This window comes from Fonsecaea monophora (genome assembly GCF_001642475.1).
Source record: "Fonsecaea monophora strain CBS 269.37 chromosome Unknown Scaff72, whole genome shotgun sequence".
NCBI classification, from domain to species: domain Eukaryota; kingdom Fungi; phylum Ascomycota; class Eurotiomycetes; order Chaetothyriales; family Herpotrichiellaceae; genus Fonsecaea; species Fonsecaea monophora.
The window spans coordinates 78,212-101,092 of NW_019174003.1; the positions used below are offsets into that span (position 1 = coordinate 78,212).

The 22,881-nt window shown below is 52.4% G+C and overlaps 6 protein-coding genes across 6 annotated transcripts; 4 read left to right on the forward strand and 2 right to left on the reverse strand.

Annotated features, from left to right (window-relative positions):
- Positions 1-1,164: 1,164 nt before the first annotated feature.
- On the forward strand, positions 1,165-3,300 carry AYO21_08378 (NADPH-cytochrome P450 reductase; the record flags this gene model as incomplete). Its single annotated transcript, XM_022658323.1, has 2 exons — positions 1,165-2,943; positions 3,004-3,300. 2 exons carry the CDS (start codon positions 1,165-1,167, stop codon positions 3,298-3,300), a joined length of 2,076 nt encoding a protein of 691 aa, XP_022509364.1.
- A 1,427-nt stretch (positions 3,301-4,727) lies between these two features.
- On the reverse strand, positions 4,728-7,124 carry AYO21_08379 (hypothetical protein; the record flags this gene model as incomplete). Its single annotated transcript, XM_022658324.1, has 1 exon — positions 4,728-7,124. The coding sequence occupies one exon, from the start codon at positions 7,122-7,124 to the stop codon at positions 4,728-4,730; it is 2,397 nt and encodes a 798-aa protein (XP_022509365.1).
- Positions 7,125-12,208: 5,084 nt separating this feature from the next.
- Positions 12,209-13,448, forward strand: AYO21_08380 (hypothetical protein; the record flags this gene model as incomplete). Its single annotated transcript, XM_022658325.1, has 2 exons — positions 12,209-12,664; positions 12,723-13,448. The coding sequence occupies 2 exons, from the start codon at positions 12,209-12,211 to the stop codon at positions 13,446-13,448; spliced, it is 1,182 nt and encodes a 393-aa protein (XP_022509366.1).
- A 1,261-nt stretch (positions 13,449-14,709) lies between these two features.
- On the reverse strand, positions 14,710-17,274 carry AYO21_08381 (hypothetical protein; the record flags this gene model as incomplete). Its single annotated transcript, XM_022658326.1, has 1 exon — positions 14,710-17,274. The coding sequence occupies one exon, from the start codon at positions 17,272-17,274 to the stop codon at positions 14,710-14,712; it is 2,565 nt and encodes an 854-aa protein (XP_022509367.1).
- A 391-nt stretch (positions 17,275-17,665) lies between these two features.
- On the forward strand, positions 17,666-18,406 carry AYO21_08382 (hypothetical protein; the record flags this gene model as incomplete). Its single annotated transcript, XM_022658327.1, has 3 exons — positions 17,666-17,728; positions 17,779-17,822; positions 17,875-18,406. The coding sequence occupies 3 exons, from the start codon at positions 17,666-17,668 to the stop codon at positions 18,404-18,406; spliced, it is 639 nt and encodes a 212-aa protein (XP_022509368.1).
- An 857-nt stretch (positions 18,407-19,263) lies between these two features.
- AYO21_08383 (hypothetical protein) lies at positions 19,264-20,484 on the forward strand (the record flags this gene model as incomplete). The annotated part of the gene is made up of 2 exons (XM_022658328.1): positions 19,264-19,517; positions 19,599-20,484. 2 exons carry the CDS (start codon positions 19,264-19,266, stop codon positions 20,482-20,484), a joined length of 1,140 nt encoding a protein of 379 aa, XP_022509369.1.
- Between the last annotated feature and the right edge of the window lie 2,397 nt (positions 20,485-22,881).

A 22,881-nucleotide genomic window follows, 5' to 3' on the forward strand; every position in this document is an offset into this window, starting at 1 on the left:
CTCAGTGCAGGATCTACATACTCGTTGCCATCACAATCAGATGCAGATGGGGCACCGCAGTCAGCCATCACGGGAATGCTACAAGCATTATGTAGTGAGCGGCGGCGAATATTGAATGCACTTACTACCTGTACAAGAGTAGAGGATAGAAATAAAAGGAAGGGCACCGTCGTTCTTCAACCTGTGCTTCGTCCAGGAGAAATTCAACTGCCGTCCGTCACCCGTTTGATCCCGCGGAGGAACCGCTCGAGGCTCCCAACTATCATCACCTCCCCCCTCACCCCCCCAATTCCGAGCACTCGTTCCGCCTATTATTGTGCCCGGCAAGTCACCCAGTCACCAACATCACGGGTGCCGAATAGCCACCGAAGTCACTGCGCGCTTGCTCGCCGTTGGTTGCTGTCTCGCGCATCGTCGCGATTCATCATCCGAACCCACCAAACAATTCCGCGACCTGACTTTGCCGTTGCACGCAGGCGGCCAAGTTTCTCCAGACCCCAGATCCTCTATATTTCTTCGATTCTCCCAATTGCCGGTTTACAAGCCTTACATTGACCCTAGACATCCTGATTTGGGTTTAAAATCTCCTGCGCTTTCTCACCTTTATCTTTTTTCTTGCTCTACACCTTTGTGTTTCTTCAAGTCGAACCTCCAGGCGAGAAATTCAGTCGAAGGTTTCCATTTCCAACGGTGACGAACCAACCCCGATAAGGCCTCAACTAGCCCCATCGAGCATCCGCCATACTGACTCATTGGCCTCTATTATCTGAGCGTCCCCTGCTCTCGCACTCTGCTACCCCATCTCGCAGCTGGAACGCGACGCCGCCGAGCCCACACAAAGGCCAAAGCAAAAAAGGAGGAAAACACCTAGCCTGCGCAGTCTACCCCACCAAGCCACCTAACACTCTCAAGGAGGGCCCAGGTGCACACCCTGCACATCTGCGCACCGGAATCTTGGCCACATCAGGCCACATACAGTTCGCGGCAGCCCAAAGTACCCGTCGAGCCCGTATCTCCACGCTGTCCAATTGCTCACCACTGAGCGGGCTGCGGTCGTATATAAGCAGTGTCGCTCTGCTCCTTTAGGACACCTCTTTTTTGCACTTTCCGAACCAGTTCGCAGACCTAATGTCCAGTGAGCCTCATCCCATACACATCCCCACCATGGCTCAGGTCGACACCCTGGACATTATTGTCCTCGTTCTGCTACTTCTCGGTAGCGTCGCCTACTTCACCAAAGGCACTTATTGGGGTGTCCCCAAGGACCCTTATGCCACATCTGCCCTCAATGGCAGCGCTTCCAAGAAAGGTTCCCGTAACATCTTGGAGAAGATGGAGGAGTCGGGCAAAAACTGTGTCATCTTCTACGGCTCCCAGACCGGTACCGCCGAAGATTATGCCTCCCGTCTAGCCAAAGAGGGCCATGCTCGCTTCGGACTGGCCACAATGACTGCTGACCTGGAAGACTACGACTATGAAAACCTCGATAAATTCCCCGAGGACAAAGTTGCCTTCTTCGTCATGGCCACCTATGGCGAGGGTGAACCCACCGATAACGCGGTCGAATTCTGGGAGTTTATGAACCAAGACCCTCCTTCCTTCTCCGAAGCCTCCGAAGATAAGCCCTTGGGTAACCTGAAATATGTTGCGTTTGGTCTGGGCAACAACACCTACGAGCACTACAACTCCATGGTCCGAAACTTGGACAAGATTTTGACCAAACTGGGTGCTGAGAGGATCGGGGCTGCGGGTGAAGGAGATGACGGTGCTGGTACCATGGAGGAAGACTTCTTGGCCTGGAAAGAACCCATGTGGGCTGCTCTGGCCGAGAAAATGGGACTGGAAGAACGTGAAGCTGTTTACGAACCAGTATTCAGCGTCGAAGAACGCGATGATCTGTCCCCAGAAAGTGACACTGTTTATCTAGGAGAACCCAACAAGAACCACCTCGAAGGCGCGCAGAAGGGCCCCTACAATGCTCACAACCCGTTCATCGCACCGATTGCCGAGTCAAAGGAATTGTTTACTGTCAAAGATCGAAACTGCCTGCATTGCGAGATCGATATATCGGGCTCCGGCATCTCTTACACCACTGGGGACCATATCGCAATTTGGCCCACGAACGCAGGCATGGAAGTGGATCGATTGATCAAGACCTTTGGCCTGGAAGAGAAGAGACACAAGGTTATCAGCATGAAGGGTATGGACGCAACCGCCAAGGTACCCTTCCCAACCCCAACAACTTACGACGCCGCTGTTCGCTATCATATGGAAATCTGCGCCCCTGTCTCGCGTCAGTTCTTAGCCACGCTCGCCGCTTTTGCCCCCAACGAGGATGCAAAGAAGGAAATGACCAAATTGGGTTCCGATGCCGACTACTTCAAGGAAAAGGTTGCCTCGCAGATGCTGAACATTGCCCAGGCCGTTTCGGCCGTCCACCCTGGACCGTGGTCCGCTGTCCCGTTCTCTTGCCTTGTGGAGGGTCTCAACAAGTTGCAGCCTCGGTATTACTCGATCTCTTCGTCTTCACTTGTTCAACCCCAGAAGATCGCCATCACTGCAGTGGTCGAATCAATCCGCGTTCCCGGTGCCGGTCACATTGTTAAGGGCGTCACTACCAATTACCTTTTGGCCTTGAAGCAGAAGCAGAACGGAGATCCGGACCCATCACCTCATGGTCTCACGTACGCCATCACTGGTCCCCGCAACAAGTACGACGGTATTCATGTCCCCGTTCATGTCCGACACTCCAATTTCAAATTGCCGTCAAATCCCAGCAAGCCCATCATCATGGTCGGTCCTGGAACTGGTGTTGCGCCGTTCCGAGGTTTCGTGCAGGAGCGTGCAGAACAAGCCAAAAGAGGGGAGGAGGTCGGGCACACGGTACTCTTCTACGGTTGCCGTCGATCGACAGAAGACTGGCTCTACAAGCAGGAGTGGGAGGTGAGTTTATTACTACCGTTGATCTCAGGAGTGACATTGGTTGCTAACAGAATATTCCAGGAATACAAGAAGATCTTGGGCGATAAATTGACCATCTTCAATGCCTTTTCCCGCGAGACCTCCAAGAAGGTCTATGTGCAACACCTGCTCAAAGAAAATGGCAAGTTGGTTAATGAACTCCTGCAACAAAAGGCCAATTTCTACGTTTGTGGTGATGCTGCTCATATGGCTCGCGAAGTCAACGAAGTCCTCGCTCAGATCATCGCTGCCGAGCGGGGCGTGGACGAGAAGAAAGCCGAACAAGTGGTCAAGAGCATGCGCAGCAGCGGCGTGTACCAGGAAGACGTCTGGTCATAATCAACTACACTCGGGACAAATAATCTGGCGAACTTGGTGGAGCGTGCAAGTGTTGTGCAGCTGGTCGGAAATGATTACCACGCAGTCGGCGTCCGATATGCAGTTCGAGCTTTGGCTTTGCATTCATTCACCAAACAGGTATTCGCACTACCAAAATTCGAGGAGCGATCGGAACCGGGCAGAATAGAACGTGGAGTAGGTGGATGATGCGCACACGAAAAGAAAAAAACCAACCACAAATCGTGTCACCGAGGGGAAGATCTGCCCTCCGGGGGGTATTTCCCCCAATTCTGGGACGAAGATCGGAAGGGCCCCTTGGAAAGAATCGGAAATGTTTGCCTTGTGTGTGTCGGTGTACATCACATGGACACATCTCGCCAATTTGTTGTGGGGTTGGGTTGATTGGAACCGATGTAGTGGGGGTTTCGATGACTTTCCGCGCCTTCGGAGAGAACAGGGTCGCCACAAGAATCCTAATGTGTTCGGGGAGATTCTCTTCCCATCCCGCGGACCAATTCTTACCTCCTCCGGCCTCCGGCCTTCGACCTTGGACCTTCGCAGCATTATCCCTGGAGTCGTGTTCTGCATGTGGGGCTCGGGATCAACAGGACTGCTTGCTTCGCTATCATGACTTGTTTGAACGAACTGGGCGTCGACCGGAGTTTTAGACTATGGGCGAACTAGACAACTTGGGGATCGGACGTTTACTCTTTCGATGCAGATTTTCTTGTTAGTCACAAGCGACAAGAGACGAGTGGATTTGTTTTGTTTTTCTGGGGGGTTCCTGGGGAGGGTTGCGTCAAGTTTGTTCCGTTGGGACTTGCATACATACTCCTCGACCACGCTGAAGGCTGGCTGGCTGGCTTGAAGATTGGTGCAAGCTGGCTTCTGTACCTATGCAATCACACTCTGGCGCAGATTAGATCGCACCAGAGAAGATCGACGGTGCCGATTCAGGCCACCACAGTCACCAGTCACTGTGACACCGTCAAAGACTCAAAAGATTGAAGCCAGACCCTCAAAATCAAATTGAAAAAAAAAAGCCGAAACAGATTCAAGAGACAGACACAGAGAGAGAGAGAACACATAAATAAGAATGTCCATCTACATACACACTGCTTTTTCTTCCTGGTTTGAGAAATTCATGGTCAAGTCAATCAACGAACAGCCAACAATCAACAGCCATCGTCCTGAGTAGACTCCTGCACCAGTAGATATTCCCATCTACTACTTACTCATTCTCTTCAGTCCACGCGGACACCAGTCTGTCTCTTTTTCAGTCACGTCTCCTTGACTCCACTGTTCCGGTCTGGAGGCGTACCGGAGATAGAAATCCCACATTTCATCTCATCTGCTCACTTGTCGTTTCCTCATTGTCATATCCCATCGTCGTCGTATGGTCTTCGTCCATCATCATATCATCATCATCATCCTCCGTGATTCACCTTCTCCCACACCCCAGTGGCTCTGGCGCAGGCATCTTGCAACGCGAATATATCGGCACGCGATTCTTCCAGGAATCCCTCTTGCTCGTCGCCAGCACCTCCTCGCATTCCTCCTTCTCCAGAGGAAGTGGTTGAAGCCGATGTCTGCGCGTGCTCCAGCAACTCAACTAGAAAATCCAGCGCCTTGTTCAAGGATGACAGATGAGCAGAAATCCGGGCTTTGAGCGTCGAGGTTGGGTGCTGAGATAAAGGTAAATGTGGAAGCACAATGCAGATGAGATTGAGGGTCGAGATGTAGAAGGGCATTGAGAGAAGAAATTCTGACAATTTATCCGGGGATGGTTCTTCGGGCAAAGTCGCAGAAGTTGATGCTGTCGTGGAGGAGGTGGAGGAGACAGTGAATGTGGCTATATCCGGCGGAAAGAGGAGATCGACCAGCGCAGCTGTTATGTCGTCCCGATCTTCAGTCGCCTCTGCCTCCGAGGTCGCGTCTTCCGGGTTTATCAGGACTGCCGCAGGATCCAAAGCACCGACTACTGGGGCGCCCTCTTCAGCCAGGCCTTGCGTTCTTGCCCTAATCCATTGTGAGAATTCCTCCTTCAGCCAGTCCACCCCTACAGCCTTCAATGACCCGAGTTGCTGCAGAGGAGCGAGGGGGATGGGATGCGGCTGCAAAGCTGAAGTGCTTCTCGTAAGCCCCGTCTCTTCATCGATCCCTGGAGCTGGAGGTTCGGTCGCCTCCAAGTCATCCTCGATTTCCGCCCAGTTAGTGCTGAGCGTGTCTCCTCGAAGCGTTTGCGCAATGACCTGTAAGCGCACGGTCGGGTCGGGATACGCGTGTAGCAGTCTTGTGGCGATGTAGTGTGCCGAATCACGGAGAGAGGGGTAAGGTGTGATGGTAAAGAGTTGCGTCAATGTGCTTATCAAAAGAAGGAATTTGGCCGGAGAGGGCTGTGGTGTTGTTGGCGCAGAAGAGACTGCTAGAGATCTTTTGTACAGAAGAGAGAGAAGCGAATCCTGGAGCGGTGGCAGGGGTATTGACGGGGTTGCGCTGAGGGGAAACGAGTGAGCGATGAGTTTTGTCAGCTCAGAGGTGGTGAGCAGCACCTCTGCCTCAGACGGAGTCATATAGGATTGGTAAGCGTGGAGGAAGATGACTCCGGCTCGAGGGAAGGGAATTTGAGATGGCGTGGTCGGGTATTCCGAAGGTGCATTATCCTTATCATGGTAGGGGTTCCCAACATCTTCGTCCTCGTCTTCATAGACTAGCTTTGTGATCTCTTGGTTTGGGTCGAGTTGCATCTGTTTGCTGATTGAGAGGAACCGCGCCAAAAGGGCATCGCGTTCCTTCAGTTCTGGCGTTTTCTCCCAGACCTCAATCTCTGTCGGTCTACCGGGCACGACTCTTTTAGGCTCGCGATACTCCCGTAGTCGAGCGGTCCACGACATGGAGGGATGTTCATGAGCTGCAAGCGAGGACATGTATTCATCCAGAACTTCAAGTAGCACGGCGTCAAGTAGTCGAAAAATGATGGCCTTTTCACCCTGCGAAGGCTCACTGACCCCGGTATCTTTCTCTTCAGCCCTAGCCTCGGGATCTGGCAAAGGCGCTGCGGTCGCAGGCACATCCTGTGCAAGTGTGCTCGACGACGGGCCCTCGCCTTGGGTGCTGGTGCGAGGCGGCAAAGGTGGCCGTTTCTTGCCAGATATCTTCTCCAACATGGTCAAAAATGAGGAAGTAGTCACGGTTGAGATGGGAACCTGCCGATAAGCACCCAGGGCGGCCGGCAGAGACGTGGCAAGGAAGCGACTAGGGAACTGTGTTTTGATCCTAGGGTGGAGAATGCCCAACATATTGAAGAGTGCTTGCAGCTGCAATGCCTTGACCGACACTGTTTCATGGACAGCGCTCGACTCGCCGCTGGCTTTATCAGCAGGAACAGCGGCAGGCATGCCCTGTAGGGTCATCTGTCCAAGGTGCACTCGAGGTGCTTCACCCGGGAACGTCGGTAGCTCGTCTTGGCCAAATCTCTCATCGAAGTCGTCCTCATTGTCAGAGGCCTGGACTGGATCACTCAACTTCTCTAGTTCTTCGGCAACGCGAACAACGACTTCTCTCGGATTACCCCGTCGAGCAACGATCTCCAAGCATCGGTTGGCCTCTTCAGGGGTATCTTTCAACATAGGAAGGAGAAGTTTCAACAGATCCCAACCGATTTCTTCTGCAAGCTTGCCATCATCGTCGCTGAGAAGTCTGCTCAGTGTGGGAAGGTTGTGAGGTGTCAACTGATACTCCAGCAACGTTAGGTAAGTCATGTAATCGGTGGCCGGCGGCAAGGCGGAAACAAGAGGATCGTCTGCGCCAGCTTGAGTAGCCATTATTAGAGGGGATCGTGCCGGCGCTCGGCAGTTGTCCTGGAATTCTACTAGGGTTCGACGACTGACGAGGGGTCGATCAGAGCACGCGACATGTATTGGTAGATGCACAATCAATTCTTGCAGAGGAGCTGAAGAGACAGTCGGAAGGATAGAGAGGAGACGCAGCTGTGGCCACAAGTGATGTGAGCGTAAACGTTGATGGATTCGTCATTCGACAAGCTGATGGTGGAGGGCGAGTTGTTGATGTGAGGTTCAAGTTGACGTTGACTGCCCCTTTGGGATTTGTCGTCATTTCATTTCTTGGCAGCCGCAAGGAGCATCGCGCACATTGGAATATAAATACGCAAGTAATACTTCATCTTCATCTCCCATGGGCAGTGGACTCCCTCGTCCATACCTCGAATGCTGTCTGCTCACTCTGTTGCGGTCTCGCTTCTCTGAAATCAAAAGGTAGATGTGTCATCGCGGTCAAACGAGTATTGTTTACCTCTCCTAAAACGCCTTGAACGAAATCACCACAATGCACTTACAATACCTCTTATGCCATCCCGTGTTACGGTCCTGACTCTCAACCCGTGATTGTTTGGCCATGGTGAACGCATTTATTTTGATCTGGATCCCCAAATTAGCCGAGTTGCGCGACATTGATATCCATAGCCTACACTGTTGGAGGTTAGAAAATGCAACGCTAGATGCAACTTGGTGCCGTGTTATTAATCAGGTCCATACCTACGAGTACCTAGCTGAGGAGATGGATGGTCTCAACGGGTGCGAAACCTTCGATGCGAGGTCGTTCCTCGACCTGGAGATTGATTCCCTGAGATATTGTCGGATCAAACAAGAACCTTCTCGCAAAGAGAGCGAACGCCTTCGTCACGACAAGACTCTCGCATCGGAGAATTTCTTTTGTCGCATAGAAATTTCCCGGTGTGCCGGCTGCCTTGAAATTTAATCTCCTTCACTGCCTCATGAGAAAGAAGCAAGGTGGTCTTCCACAGCTGAGATGTCTCAAAAGAAGCATTGGCAGCCCCCAGCACACTTAGCCTCAGCCAGACATGGTGTGATTGCCACGTGGGTTTCCCCAAGAAATCACGAATTGAGATTTGGGTGGCGCAAGACTAGGGGAAATAAATGGCATCTAGTGCAGCCTCCGGGCGGTGCCACACCGACCACTGGATGCGGAAAGCCCGCTCAACCTCCAAATGATACCGAATACGACGCGACGCGGACTGAAAGGGGTATGATTACTCGCACCAGGACACCCAAGCCGCGTTGGAAGATACAAGGGTCAGGGGAGTCAGACAAAGTTCCCATTTTCGTCCCGCTGGAATTGGCTCTCACAAACTAATGGACATGTCGACAAAGGTCCAAAATTACATACTCGTCCGGTAGGGATCATGAATTGAGTTCCGTCAGGGCCGTTTTCACAGGGGACTCGCTCAAGGAAAAAAGCACCCGGGATCGACGCAACAAACTTGTCAACTTTGTCGCAAGTTCGACGGAACTTTTGCGGAGAATAATTGACGACCCGAAATGTACCCTGGCGGATCGAGCCTCTTTCTCGCTTGTCCGCCGTCATCGATCCTAATTAGGCTTTTGAGGCGCCATCCTCGGAAAACCTGGTGCGCCCGGCCTGGAGTGGGAAGCTTAACGACGATCTCTCCTCCTTTCAGAAACCAATAGTGCCTTGATCGACGGGTGTTCTCCAACACTCTAACTATTGAACACAAAATAAGATGACCGATTTGAAAACATCCGGGTTGATGCTTGTGGCAGCCAGTCCCCTTTAGGCACATTTGGTACATCCAGGCAAGTGCAGAGAGACGTCAGTTAGCTGACATGCTTGAGGGTGGAATGCCAGGGGGTCCTTATACATTCCCGGATATGCCATGTCAACCCCGACACTGTCATGGTGGGCAGGGTCTAGAGATGACCGCTTCCCACAGAATGAGAAGAAAACCAAACAAGGATGACCTCCGCTCCGGCTTAGTACCATCATTCCTACCAGCACGAGCAACAGCACGAGGACCGGGTACGAGCTGCAATATTGAACATGTACTCGCTGGACTCAGTAGACAATAATGGGACTTGGCTGATTGGTGAAGGCCTGTCAACTTGTCTCTCAACCCAAGGGGGGGCACGCGACGGTCATTCGCCTACTACCGTGTCCAAATTATTTATGGAACCCTGCTCCAGGACCAGGAGGATATATCCCACATGGCCTAGCACATACTCATACAGAACTCGTACGAGGGTGCCCTGTCTTCCTCCTGGGAGTCCCAAACAGGGAGTTCACAAACAGCCCAGCCGGAGGATTCCCACCAAGCGAGAAACCAGCGCAGTGTGTCTCAACCAACAGGAGATTCCTCTAAGACTTCCGGGTCCATCGGTATTGATCCGAAACCCCTGGTCTGGCTGAAGCATCGTGGACATGGCATTCTGGGCCACTGCCAGTGGCCACCACTGAAGATTGGCGCAGATACCCAATCAACGGCCCAACTTGTAGCAAAGCCGACATCAAGGGCAAATACAAGCGATGAAACCCTCGAGTATCTGTGGCAGAAGCAAGACCGAGATCCGGGCAGCATTAGCCACCCGGACGCACAGGGGCCTGCAAAGCCAACATCACTTGCTTTCCAAGACGACGTCAGCTTGCCTAGGGATGTAGGTAGGACTTTTGGGGCGGCATCTGCCGGGAAGGAAAAGAGGCAGAAGTCCAGGGGCAACTCATTTCGACAACCTACGAGGGAAAAATCGAACAAAGATCCTCTTATCGATTGCGTCTATTCCTTCGGTCTGGGGGCCCCCCTGCTACATCCTGGAAATGCAGTGGCTGAAGAAAACATGAAGAATATGACGATGGTCAGAATGAAAGACCCAACAATCATTATTGAGCCCACTATCGGGCCCCGCCTCGGATGCCTAAAAGCCAGAGCCCGATTGACGCCAAAACAACAATAAACAAAGAAGTGAGAAGAGGTCTCAGTAACTCCCCAACTTGTCAGTAGGATTTGTGGGACTTGGGAGCCCACCGCGGAGGTTCGTAGCTCGTCATCGGGTGGTACAGCTGTGACTATTTCTGGCCAAAGGCAGCCCGATAGTCAACACCTTGAGATTGGCAGAACGACATCAGATCCCCGATCATGCGAACATTGCTGCTCAGTCTTCACCCCTTTGGACGCTGGTTTGAATAACCCCTGGCTGAATCGCGGCCACTGGTAGGCGAACTACTTCCTACTTCCTCGAAACAAGGCAAAAATCCTGCCACCCCAAGTCCAGCCTGGATCTCTTGGGGGGGCCAAAAGGCTTTACCCTCTCCTGTTGCATCATGGCAATGCCTGTCAATGATTCGGTCGTTTCGGCCAGAAGCCGTCTGGTCTTGTCTCTCCCCTGTTTCTCCATGTTTGCGAACCTGTCGCCAATCGACGTTGCTATCAAGGCTCCGTTCTCAACGGCCGGCCTTGCCCAATTGCTTTGCCCAATTCAGACTCTGTCCGCCCAATGGTGAGAAACCTTGAGCCCTGAACCTTTGGGGGAATTGAGGCAAAGAACGCTCTCGATTGGCAGGCCAGAGTGTTTTCTTCCGCGACTTCTGCAGAGCACAACCCAGGTCAAGGAATTTCCCATGACAATCCACTCGGACTGGGCGAAGCTTACCTGTCCAAGTATTTCTTTTTGAGTGCTTGTTACGTTGGCCACCCTTTTTGCGCCTTGCCCTGTGCGTCTCTAAACCCTCTTGGAGCAAAATCAGGCAGTGCTTACCACCCAGGGCAAAGAGCCCAGCTGGCCTCATGTTCCCCGCCAGCCTGGGGGGCGGATTGTGGCTGGTGCCATCGCGTCGCTGGCTTGCCGAGACACCACTATCTGGTGCCACCGACCTAGACATGCACACCATGGCACCGTGGCTCTCGCGACGGGCGGCGAAACATTGTCCACACAACCCTGCGGGATTATAGAATGTCGCAATTGACAGCGGAAGACGGGGCCAAGTGTCCGCTCCGACGCAAAAGCTAATGCAGACCTTTTTCAGCTTCTCGGCTTCCTGGATCCCTGGATCTCATGAGGAGTGGGCTTCGTATCCATACCAGGGTGGAGCTGTTAACCGGCACTATTGGGTCAGGTACTCCGTCTACTGCCTCTCAATAGAGCAGATCGCCGTCACGGTTCACGAACATGAGGAAATTTGTCTGCTGCTCAGGTTCCCGCTTTGTCTCTGGATGGCCCAGAGGCGGCTGCCCTTGCATAACAGACGAACACGTCTACGACCGCATTGGCCCGCGTCTCTGACAATTGAGTTTGGTTCTCTGGCCCTGTCATGACTTCCGGATCATATCCACCGAATCTTGATTCTTTCCTACTTGAACTCATCGTGGACCGCGGACCACTGAGTCCAGACGTTCCTTTCTCGATTTGACGCCCAGTGATTCGCTCTGGTGCAGCTGGCGCGCTGTGCCTCTTGGATTTGCCCGAGTTTGACGACCTCCCAACTTCTGTTCAATCGTTGGAACCCTCGACATCAGGCATCTTTACTTGGAATAATTCTGTTTGGTTAATATTGGTTGGATATCAAATTGGGGGCCAGGAGGGAATCTGACAAAACTTGAGCAGGTAGGCAACACAACTCTGGTGGATATGTTGTGTCCAGTTTCCCCTCCAGTCCATTGGGTATTGACGCAGTACACTGACTCGGGCCCCAAGGCACTCGCGACGGACATCTAAGTAAGCGTCGGAGGTACATTCGGTACCTGGTTGAGCGAGGCAGAGTCACTTTGGAATTCGGAAACGACATCTGAGCACGGACATTTGAAGGAGAAGCGGCATTGCAGTCACCGGGGCCATCGTTCCGTCGACAAAAAGCTGTGCAAGGGAAAAGGAAAAAGGGAAAACGGGCAGTCTATGCGATCTTCGAACGAGCTCCGTGGGAAACGAACCTGATGCAGCATTCACGCCCACCTCAGTTCGCTCTTTGTCCGTCCTTCAAGAAACACCGGTCCAGCCTCGACAACTCAAGATTCACCATAGAGCACCTCACTCTGCCGAAGCCAGTCGCCGCGCCCATCTGGGCATCTCTCCCCACCCCTCCCATGTCCGGTTCTCCTCCACCGGAACCTCCTGCTGAACCTGCCCAGATAGCTGGTCGAAGAAGAAAGCGATCTCGATCCTACTCTCCTCCAACTACAACATCAACAGTCGCCACGACGGCCGCAGCAGTTGCTCCCCCTGTAGCGCCGTTGGACGTCGCTGTCCCTCGGCCAAGTGCGGTATCAAGAGGTGGGGAGACCATTACCGAACTCGCCGTGCAACCAGGGCCGTATGCGCTGAACTATCCGCTACCCCCTGCTCCGTATCAATCTGCGTCGAGTTTACCACCGACATCCTTTGGCGGACCTTCCCCACGGTTGGCACTGAGTCCTGCTTCACCACGCGCTACTCGAAAACCTAAGGCGCACGTCGCATCGGCTTGCGTGAATTGCAAGAAGAAGCATCTGCGGTGTGACAGCAGTCGTCCATGTCGGAGATGTGTACAGAGCGGTAAAGAGGTGCGCGGATCGTGGAATTTCCCTGTCTGTTGAACCGAGCTGATGACTATTTCTCTAGGACTCCTGCAAAGATGTCGAGCACAAGAAGAGAGGCCGGCCACCGTTGAAACCAGACGACGCTTCTTCAAGACGGCAGTATGAGGCAACACTGACTCCTTTGTCCGGGCGTCTAGGGGAAGCCCCGAGGAGATACGGGGATCCGTCAATGTATGCCGCAGCACCAGGATATCAGCCTCTTAGACCGTATAATGCACCAACACCTCGATTGGGGCAGCCGAGATCACCAGCCTTCACTTTACACGGCCCGGCATCGATATCACCGAGTCTGGCAATGGCAGAAGGGACATTTGTGCCTGCCTCGTCGAGACAATATCATGGCAGCATGGCTCCAATGCCAGGACAGGTCTCCTCGTCCTACAGCCCTTCTCAACCAGAATCGGCCTTCCGAACGCTAGGGTATGCCAGTAGCTACAACTACCCGTCCCAGCAACCGCAAGTGGGACCTCATGGATATTACCCTTCGAACCCTATCTTTCCACGCCCTTCATCATCCTTGTCCTCCGAACAGCTGCCCCCCATGAGCACATCCTCCGGTCTTCAGCTACCACCGATCCTCCCAGCACCTCAAGGTCCAATCGACCCAGCGATTGTGCAGCAGCTTCCGCAACAAACTCTGCCGAACCCACGAGGACAGCAGGGAAACAGAAGTGAAGGAACACAAGAGCCAGATCCAAAAAGACCGAAGATGGACATCCAGGGCATCCTGGGTCCACGAAATGAATGATTCGGACGGCCCCCCTCACGTGTATGACGGGACCGGGACACGCACAAGAATCACCATCGCAATGATCGCGCATATCATACGAGGCCCTTTTCCTTTGTCGAATGAAGCAACGAGCACCTGGGTGGGTAAAGCTGGAGCATATTCTTCTGTTTTTTCTCTCAATTTTCAAATTTCTTGTACAACTATTCTTAATCGGGTACAAAAGATGCTCCGTGCAGGACACGGGAACGGATTTGTACCTTTTTTAACGGACGCAAAGAGAATGAGCAACGGCAGAAGAAAAACCCTACGTGCCTCTTTTCGGAAAAAAAGAGGGATAATTCCAACGAGACAAACCAAGTTGGGCGGCGTCCAAAGTCGATTTTTTTCGACCCCCCGGAACGCAACGAATCTCATATCGATGCTTTTTCGATACCCGATCTATACACAAATTGGTCAACAGTACAAGATAGAATCTACATGAAATCGGTCAGCATCGCGAGGCCAGCCCGCGTAGTGTGCCATGAAGCCCAGTTGACGGGGGCCTTTGTCACAATACGATATCCCGGATGCAACGAGCAAAGATCCACGAGCTTTTTTTTCCCTTTGTGGCAGGATTGTTATTTGTACATAGCCTCACAAGAAGACATTCGCAAACATGGCACCATCGCCAGACCGATCCACCTCGAGTAAATGGCAAGGGAGAAGTCGGTCAAACCACCCATGTCAGGAGACGGTCTGCTACGACAGACCGTTACCCTGAACGAGATCTCGGCCTCTCTGTCGATTGACGGATCTATTATGGCGAAAAGAACCCGATAATGATGATAAACAGGGCATTTAGCGACTCGGGAACATGGCACGGCATGTGCCATCCCTGGGAACGCAGAGAACATTGGTTGGGGGGCCTTTTTGTCGATTGAATGAAATACGATTGTAACGGCCTCTTTTAATTGGGACGAACAATGATGGGAATGGGCAACGGGGCTTAATCCGCTCGCTGGCGGGCACATAAAGAAAGCAGAAACAGATTTAATTTTCCATTTTGAAAAACCATAAAGGTTGCGTAACGGGATTTTTTCTTTTTTTTCATATTCGTTGTGATAATGGATGGGTAGAACATTGATCATCCGGCTTTGCTTCAAATTTTATTAGGTGCTAGGTATAGGAAACGACCATGGAATCGAAAGATACAGCATACATAGCACGGCACACAAGATATATGTATGTACACGCACACATATGGGTACTCGGTGTGAGCTCTCTGTCCTCCGCTTTCCTACTACCCAGTAGTCGCGAGAAGACCAGTGGCCAAAGCCTCGAGATCCTCCAGCGTCTGTGGTTGCTGCTGCTGCTGCGCGGTGGTGCCGCGCTTGTTTTTCTTTGGGCGTTTTGTCTTCTTCTTCTCCCGATTATGGTGCTCATCGTCGTTGTCGGACGCGGACGGCGAGTCTTGGAACCATTTCCTCTGACGTTTCGGTTCAGGTTCAGGTTCGGCAGAGGAGTCGAGTCGAAGAGGTCCATCGTCTTCTGCGTCGACATCGAGATCACCCTCGTACGGAACGAGTTGGACACCGTCTCCCTCGACATCTCCGTCCCTAGTAGACTCCATGCGCTGCTGTTGCTGCTGCTGTCTCTCTCTCTCCTTCCGTTTCTCCTTCTTCTCGCGCCTCTTGCCCTTCGCGATCTCCTTGTCGACTGCATCCGCCTCCCTCGCCCTCTCGGCCTCGCGCTCCAAGAACGCTCGTCTCTCCTCCTCGGCCGCCGTGAACTCGCTTTCGTCGCGGTACGCTTTCTTGTCCTTGGGCGTGTCGCTGTCCGAGTCGAACGTGAGGTGCGCCCCCCTGCCGCGGTACTTGAGGAGCTTCTTCTTCGAGGCGAGCAGCTTCTCGCGCCGGTGCGAGTCGATTTTGAGGGCCGGAGCGTCTGGGTTGGTGGAGAGTTTGATGGTTTTTAATTCGAGGGAAGCTCTGGAGTCTGAGTTTCCTTTCGCTGAGGAAGAGTCGCTGTCGCTATCCTGGTCGAGATCTGAGTCGCCAGCAACGAAGCGGCGTTTCACCGAGAGAAAATCGTCCACCTCGTCACTGGGAGCGGCCTTGTTTTCTGCCTTTATTCTTTCTCCATCGTCGTCGCTGCCGTTGTCATCCTCGTCGTCTTCAATCAGCTTCGTGTAATGCTCCGCCAAGACGTCCTGGTTGCGCCGCTCGAACATCCGGTCGTACTTCGTCCTGACACCCCCGTTCCTTTTTTGTTTCGACCGCGCCTCGCCTTCAGCATCACTATCTTCGCTACTCGACTCCAGGGCAGCCAGGAGTTGTCTCGGGGCATTCTTCTTGGCCTTTGCATCCTCTCCCTTGACGAATTTGACGCGAGGTGCGCCGGGAAGGCCCAGGCTCGCCGCAAAGGCTTCCAAGTCGAGCTTTTTCAGGTTGAATGTCTCCTTATCCTTCTGGACATGGACACTGCGCACGTAGCTGATGAAGGCTTTCTGTCCCAAGTACTTCAGTTCGGGATCCTTGAAACACATATTCTGTAACTGGTTCCGGATGGTTTGTTGCATTTTCTTTTGCCGCACATTGATCTTCTCCAAGCTAACTTTCTTTTTTGCTAGCGCATTCAGCATACCGTCTTCTTCGCTCGGGTCAAGGAATAAAACAGCCCGGCCATCGTGCTCAAACCTTGCCGTTCGCCCGACTCGGTGAATATAAGTGTCAGCGTCTTCCGGACAGTCGACCTGGACAACCCAGTCAACAGCAGGAAAGTCCAATCCGCGGGCAGCCACGTCTGTTGAGAACAAGCACACATATTTACTGTTTGAGTATTTCGTGGTGATCTCAACCCGCGCCGTCTGTTTTTGCCGCCCATGCAGGTGAAGCAAGGGAATACCAGGCTGAAGGTGCCGGAATGCCTCGTACACAAAACGAACCTGCTTGCCGCTGCTCAGGAAGACCAGAATCTTCTTTTTGACGTTTGCACGAATGAAGGACCACAAGGTATCGAGCTTATCTGCCAGCGGAGTGACGACATAGTTCTGTTGTAGAGACGTAGGCGTGGCGCTATCGGCGGCTTCGTGGACGGAGACAAATTCGGGGTCTTTCAGATTCAGTCTAGCAAGATCAGAGACCTTCTTAGTCTGGGTAGCGCTGAACATGAGAGTTTGCCTGTCCCGTGGAAGATGCTCGAGGAGAGCGTCGATGGTCTGCTTGAACCCCATGTCCATGATTCTGTCCGCCTCGTCCAATACCAGCATCTGTAAATTTCCAATGTCCAATTCCGCTGTCTGATCCATGTGCTGTAGCATTCTCCCAGGCGTGGCCACCAGAATGTTCATACGTCCCAGTCGTTCTCTCTCCTCCTGTAGACTTTTGCCCCCGATCACCAAACCAGCAGAGAAAGTGTGGTTGCGGCCAACTTTCCGCAGCACCTCGAAGATCTGAATGGCTAATTCTCGGGTGGGAGAGAGTATCAGCGCCCCCAGGCCATCGTATTCGGTCCATCTTTTGCGGTACAAGTTCTCTAGGACAGGTACCAGAAATGCCAGTGTCTTCCCTGAGCCCGTTTTTGCTGCGCCCAAGATATCCGCACCCTGCAATGCCAGCGGGATGGTCCTGCTCTGGATGGTCGTCAAGATTTTGAAGTGAGAAGCTGCGAGACCGTCTTGAGTCGCTTGACATAGTGGGAGGTCGACAAAGTTCTCTGGCGGAGGCGCAGATTTTGGATCGAAGTTGGCTACCCGTTGAGCGAGGGCCTCGAGATCTTCCTCTTCTCGTTTCCGTTTGAGTGCCCTAGGCCTCTGAAAATCTTTCCTCGGGCCCTTTGTCCCCCTCCGATACCCCTGGGACCCCATCGCAGCAATGTGAAAACTTTGGCTGGGACAATTGACGAATGGATTTCTGCCAGGACTGGCTGCGGCTCAAATTGTTTTGTGGTCACATGATGAGATGTGTTATCGATAAACGGGAGAACTTCGGCAACCCTTGTCGGAACAGCTTCCTTATCAAGCAGAGCGGAGGAGAGTCTGGTGGCCGCCTTGTCCTGTTGTATTGCTGTCTCTGCGCCATTGTCGCACCTTGTTCCCAACGAAGTAATTACCACTGTAACTGCGCCTGATCAGCATTCCGTGCCTTGGGCAAAATTTCTTCCCCCTCTCATAAAGTCGCTCGCTTTTGACACATACATTGTCACCAAGAGGTGAAGATCCTGACAGTCATCGGTAAGCTATATACTATCAGCCCGCCATGGCTAATGATGAGTCCGATGCTCTCGATGTACTTGAGAAAGAAGCGAAGGAATATGACAAGGTGTGTGTCCTTGACCTACGTAAGGAATATTTGGCTGACATCGGTTACAGGACGCAGAGATCGATCGTATCCTCAATGCCTTTAGACTCGATGCGTAAGTTTTGTGCCACTCCTGGTCCGCTTGTCAGCCGTTGACCCATTCGCAGCTACGCAGTACTAGACCTCCAACCCGGAGTACCTGAATCAGACATCAAGGTCGTTTATCGCAAGAAGTCTTTACTAATTCACCCGGACAAGACCAAAAATCCTTCGGCCCCGGAAGCCTTTGACCGGCTCAAGAAAGCACAAACTGCATTACTGGATGAGAAGCAACGTCAGCACCTTGATGAATGCATCGCAGATGCAAGACAACTGTTGATCAGACAGCACAAGTACACTGTGGACTCTGAGGAGCTAAAAACAGAGGAATTCAAGCAGGAATGGCGAAAAAAGACGGTCGAAGTACTGGTAGAAGCAGAGGCTCGGAGGCGGCGACAGATGAAGGCGAGAATGCAAGAAGAGGGTCGTGAGAAGGCGAAAGAGGACGCGCAGTTGGAGGAGAGAAAGCGAAAGCGTGACCATGAGAAAGATTGGGAGGAAACCAGAGAGCAGCGAATAGGGAGTTGGCGCGATTTCCAAAAGGGCGCCAAAAAGGGCGAGGAGGGCAAGAAGAAAAAGAAGATGAAGGTCCTGGGCTGATGGCTTTGCTCGATGGAGACAGGTTTGTTTATCGGCATGAACATAACGAGGCGGCGGACCTTGGATGTACCACGATTACTGGCGCATGATGGAAGGGTACGGGGAATTGGCGATATTTGCAATCGTGAGAGGCGGAATGAGCATGCCATGCCATGCTCGGAATATGAACATTTTAGTCTGGGAAGTGTAAGGATGAACGACCTTCCTGACAACCGTACAGTTTCATCTGCTACCAATCGTCAGCCGCAACATTGACAAAACAGTGGGTTAAATACAGTTCAACAGTCTCCAAGCACACAGAGTGCCGACTACGAATTCATCCCAAGTGTTGAAAAGCGTGGATGAAGTTGCTGATGTCTTGAACGACATTATTGGTAGGATATGAACTTGCCTCGGCGCAGAGAATAGATGGTGGGGCTAAGATCCGAGACGGATCAATGGAAACAAGTCATGGTGGTGAATAGAGGTGGTGACAGAGTCTATTCTACCGGCTTCGGTCAACGACGGGGACGCAGCCTCCCGGCAGCAGTTCGTGTCAGCCTTGGGAACTCGTAACTCGGCAAGGATCATATGAGTACAAACTCTACTTCGTAAATACCCGTGGCACCCTTGGGAAATACTTTCAGGGTTCAAAGGCCACAGACCGGGCCAGAGAAAGCCTCGTACGTATCAAAGCCCCGGGGATTCCCCCACACCATCCATTTTCTCCGATTTCTAGATTTCTTTCGGCTTCTCAAACTTCGAGGCAAAACTCGGTCCCTCTCTCTCTCTCCCTCTCGCTCTACTCGTACACTGGACTGTCTCTTTCTTTCGCCGGTCTCTTACCACGTCGTCCTCCTATACATGTCGTCGCCATTATGAACACCACATCGCTGCCGCCCAAAGCCCCCATGACCAATGGAACCCTCGCCTCGGTCTTGGTCAATGGAGAAGCTGATGTACCTTCGTCGCCCGCTCCCATCTCCCACTCGTTGCAGGAAGTCTGTGCCCTTCTCCATGCACAGGTCGCTTCGTTCCTCTCGGCCGCTCCTGAAGATGATGTGACGAGGAAAACACAAGAGCAAGCGAGAATATCCATGCGAGTTATAGAAAAGGCGCTGGACGAATATGAGTGAGCCATAATTTAGCCCCGCCGACCCTCCGCGTCCGTCTTTATGAGATCTGACCCGTTGTTTGTGCACTACGAACATAGATTCGAGAGCCTGTCTCTCTCCTATAACGGGGGCAAAGATTGCCTGGTTCTTCTCGTCCTGTACCTCGCCGTCATCCATATACATTTCACGCAACCCAAGAACAGGCGGAAAGAGTTCCCCAAGTCCATTCCCTCGATTTACGCAAAACCGCCGGATCCCTTCCCCGCTGTGTCCGACTTTGTCGACTATTCTGCCCGCCTCTACCATCTCGACTTAACCCACATATCCACAAATCCCGGCCCGGACAAGAGACAGAAGTCGCATTCCAATCCGCCCGGCCCACCACTTCCCGTGGACTCTTTAGGACCAGACGGAGGTGGTGGAGGTGATCTCTCAAACAACGGGAAGAAGACCAACGCCAACAACACCAACCACACCAACTCGTACCAAAAGACCCTGGACAAACCAATCATCACCTTCCGCGACGCCTTTGCCCTATACCTCTCATCCAATCCGCACATCAAGGCCATATTCGTGGGCACCCGGCGCACCGACCCGCACGGGTCTCATTTGACACACTTTGACCCGACCGACCACAATTGGCCGCCGTTCATGCGCATCCACCCGGTGATTGACTGGCACCTTTCGGAGATCTGGTGCTTCCTGCGCTCCCCGCATCTCAGGGACATTGGGTCTTGTTCGAACGGTTGCAGCGGCGCGAGCGAGGGCGGAGGAGCTGCAGAGCCAGGAACCACCATATGTACCGCGACGACCGCCCCCCTGAGGTACTGTGAAGTGTATGACGCGGGCTACACGAGTCTAGGAGGAGTGAATGACACGGTCAGGAATCCGAAGTTGCGGTACACGGACGAACACGGGGAGGAACGGTACAAGCCCGCATATGAAATGACGGCGGATGACAAAGAGAGACTGGGGAGAGAGTAAGCGGGTAAGCAGAGGTGTTGTTCGAGGCTTTATCTGCCATGCCATGTCTCTCGGTTAGCCTCTCAGCCTCAGCCTTTGTGAGATGGGAGGAATGAAATCACTGTGCGGCGCGATAGATCCATCTGCGCAAAGGATACAAGAAGCGTCCTTTCCCATCCCTTCCCAGCGTGCCAGGTAGGCAATATACCTCACGCCACAGGATGGAATGTACATGAAATATCACGGACCATAGAACCACCACTTGGGACTCGCAATCTAGACTAAAAGAGGAAAAGAAAAAGTAAAGAAAAAGAAACGACAGAAAGCAGGTCTTAGCATTGATTCCGCAAAGTAAAGTAAAATAATGTAATGTTTCCGTTTGGGATCCCGCCCAAATATCAAGATCATTCACTGATACGATAGCCTTCGGAGCCCTCAACGCGGCGCACACCATGTGTCTTCGTGATACTAGTCTTGTAGATTCTTTGGTATGGGTATGGAATCATTCTCTGATGGTGATTCAATTGGCTTCATTTTACTGATTTGAAGCCCTCCTATTACTCAATGCCGTATATCTCAGTAGGATATGTTGTAGCAGAATCCCGCCCAAAATTCAAATTGCCTGATCAATGGCCCTCCCATTCCCATGGCCATTCCCTTCCTCGGCGCCGCCCGTCTTAACGTTGTTAAACACGGTTTGTTCCACCACAACAGTGCAGTCCACGAAGCTGGTGGCGAGGGAACCCCCCCCCCCCAACAGTAGGGTTGCAGGATAATCAATCCGGTTCAGATCAAGACCTGATGAAAGACTTAAATAGGCGTCTTGTCATCGGTCTCCTAGTAGGAATATCTTCGGGTGTTGATGACGTCGTCGTTGTCGTCGTAGGTCAATCAAACCTAACACACAACACAACTCAACGCCCTGGACTGGATTGGTGATCACTCGAGGCCTCACTGGATCCGTTACTCGTCCTTTACTTGATCTTGTTTCAAAGAGCCAGAGTATGAGTATGAGTGTGAGTATTCGCAAGAGTTTCGACTTTGTGGTCGTGGCTGTGATTCATTTGGTCAAACCTCACGTCTCTCTGAGTAAACGCTTGATCAGACCTCGCGTCTCTCGCGTCTATTTTGGGGCGAGTTGGTCAAATCTCGTGTTCAGCAGAGTCGATCCCTCGTTCATCTTGACCAGAACTCCTGTCCATTGTTGCCCTTTAGGCATTGAGTCGGGCAAATCCAGCATCGAATTTGTCGAGTCCCCGATTCAAGATCTCGTCGCGCTCGGCTCACCGCTGGCGGCGCTGAGCCTGTGCGAGGCCGTCCGTGATGACACTGACTTGTTCAGCCCGCGTACTGGGTACGCTTGGTGGCTTGTTTTACTTCGTCGTCGTTGGCTGCAGTATAGGCGTGAGTGTGGGTACAGGAAGATCCGACTAGGGCAGATATATCGGGCTGTGACTGTGGCTGTGCTTGTGGACCAGAGGAATTTCGATTCGCCATGCATGTTGATGGTGGTGATAGTGGTGAAAGGGTGATAAAGAGGTATACATCAGCATTCAATTGGTGGGAAAGGATGTGACTGACAGGGTTGACAAGGCAATGTAATGGCCTCCGAACGGCGCTAGTAACGCCCCTAATTAATCGTAATATATAGTCTGACAGGTGCCCCAGGACCGTAGTAGAATTCTTCCTCCATCAATCATGCCTGGCGTAGTCCCTCACCACGGCCGCTTGTCCATAACTTACCACGTTATCACTCTGGCGGACATCGTGTCTATAACTCAACTTGTTTCTGGCGTGGTGTTTGATGTCCTAATATGCCTGCTTGGAGCGTTCCCTCTCCATATGAGCTGGGCTTCTTTGTCTACGAGGTGCAACTTCGCCCACACTGAGTGGTCCCCATGCTCCGCCCTGAAAACTGCACTTCACAATCCACCGTACTTGATAACTAAGCAAGGCTGTACATCACATGGCAGGCTGACTTTCCTCACCATCTTCAAAATTTCAGATACATGAATTGTCGGTTCATCAAAAGCTTCACCATTACCCTATTTAGCCAAATAAAAAAGAGAACCCCTCTCGGCAGCGCTGCGCTCGCGGGCTGCGCCGCCCACCGGCAAAGCACGTTGGATCCCCCCTAACACTCACGTTTATAATCTTCATCACTATCATTAGTTCCCTATACATTAAAGAAACCCAGCATCTATCGACAGGGTGCTGGATTCTTGTCGAGCTGCTCTGGCGTAAAGAACCCCCCCTCGTCATCAGGGCCACTTTGTGCGTCAAAGTGGTGGAGATCCACGGCTGCCCTGGTGGAGAGTATGTCCAAGTAGTTAGACATGTCGAATCGACTACATGGAAGGGTCTGGAGGTCTCGAGGCACCAGGACCGGTCCCATTGGGGGTGATGTAGGCAAACAGA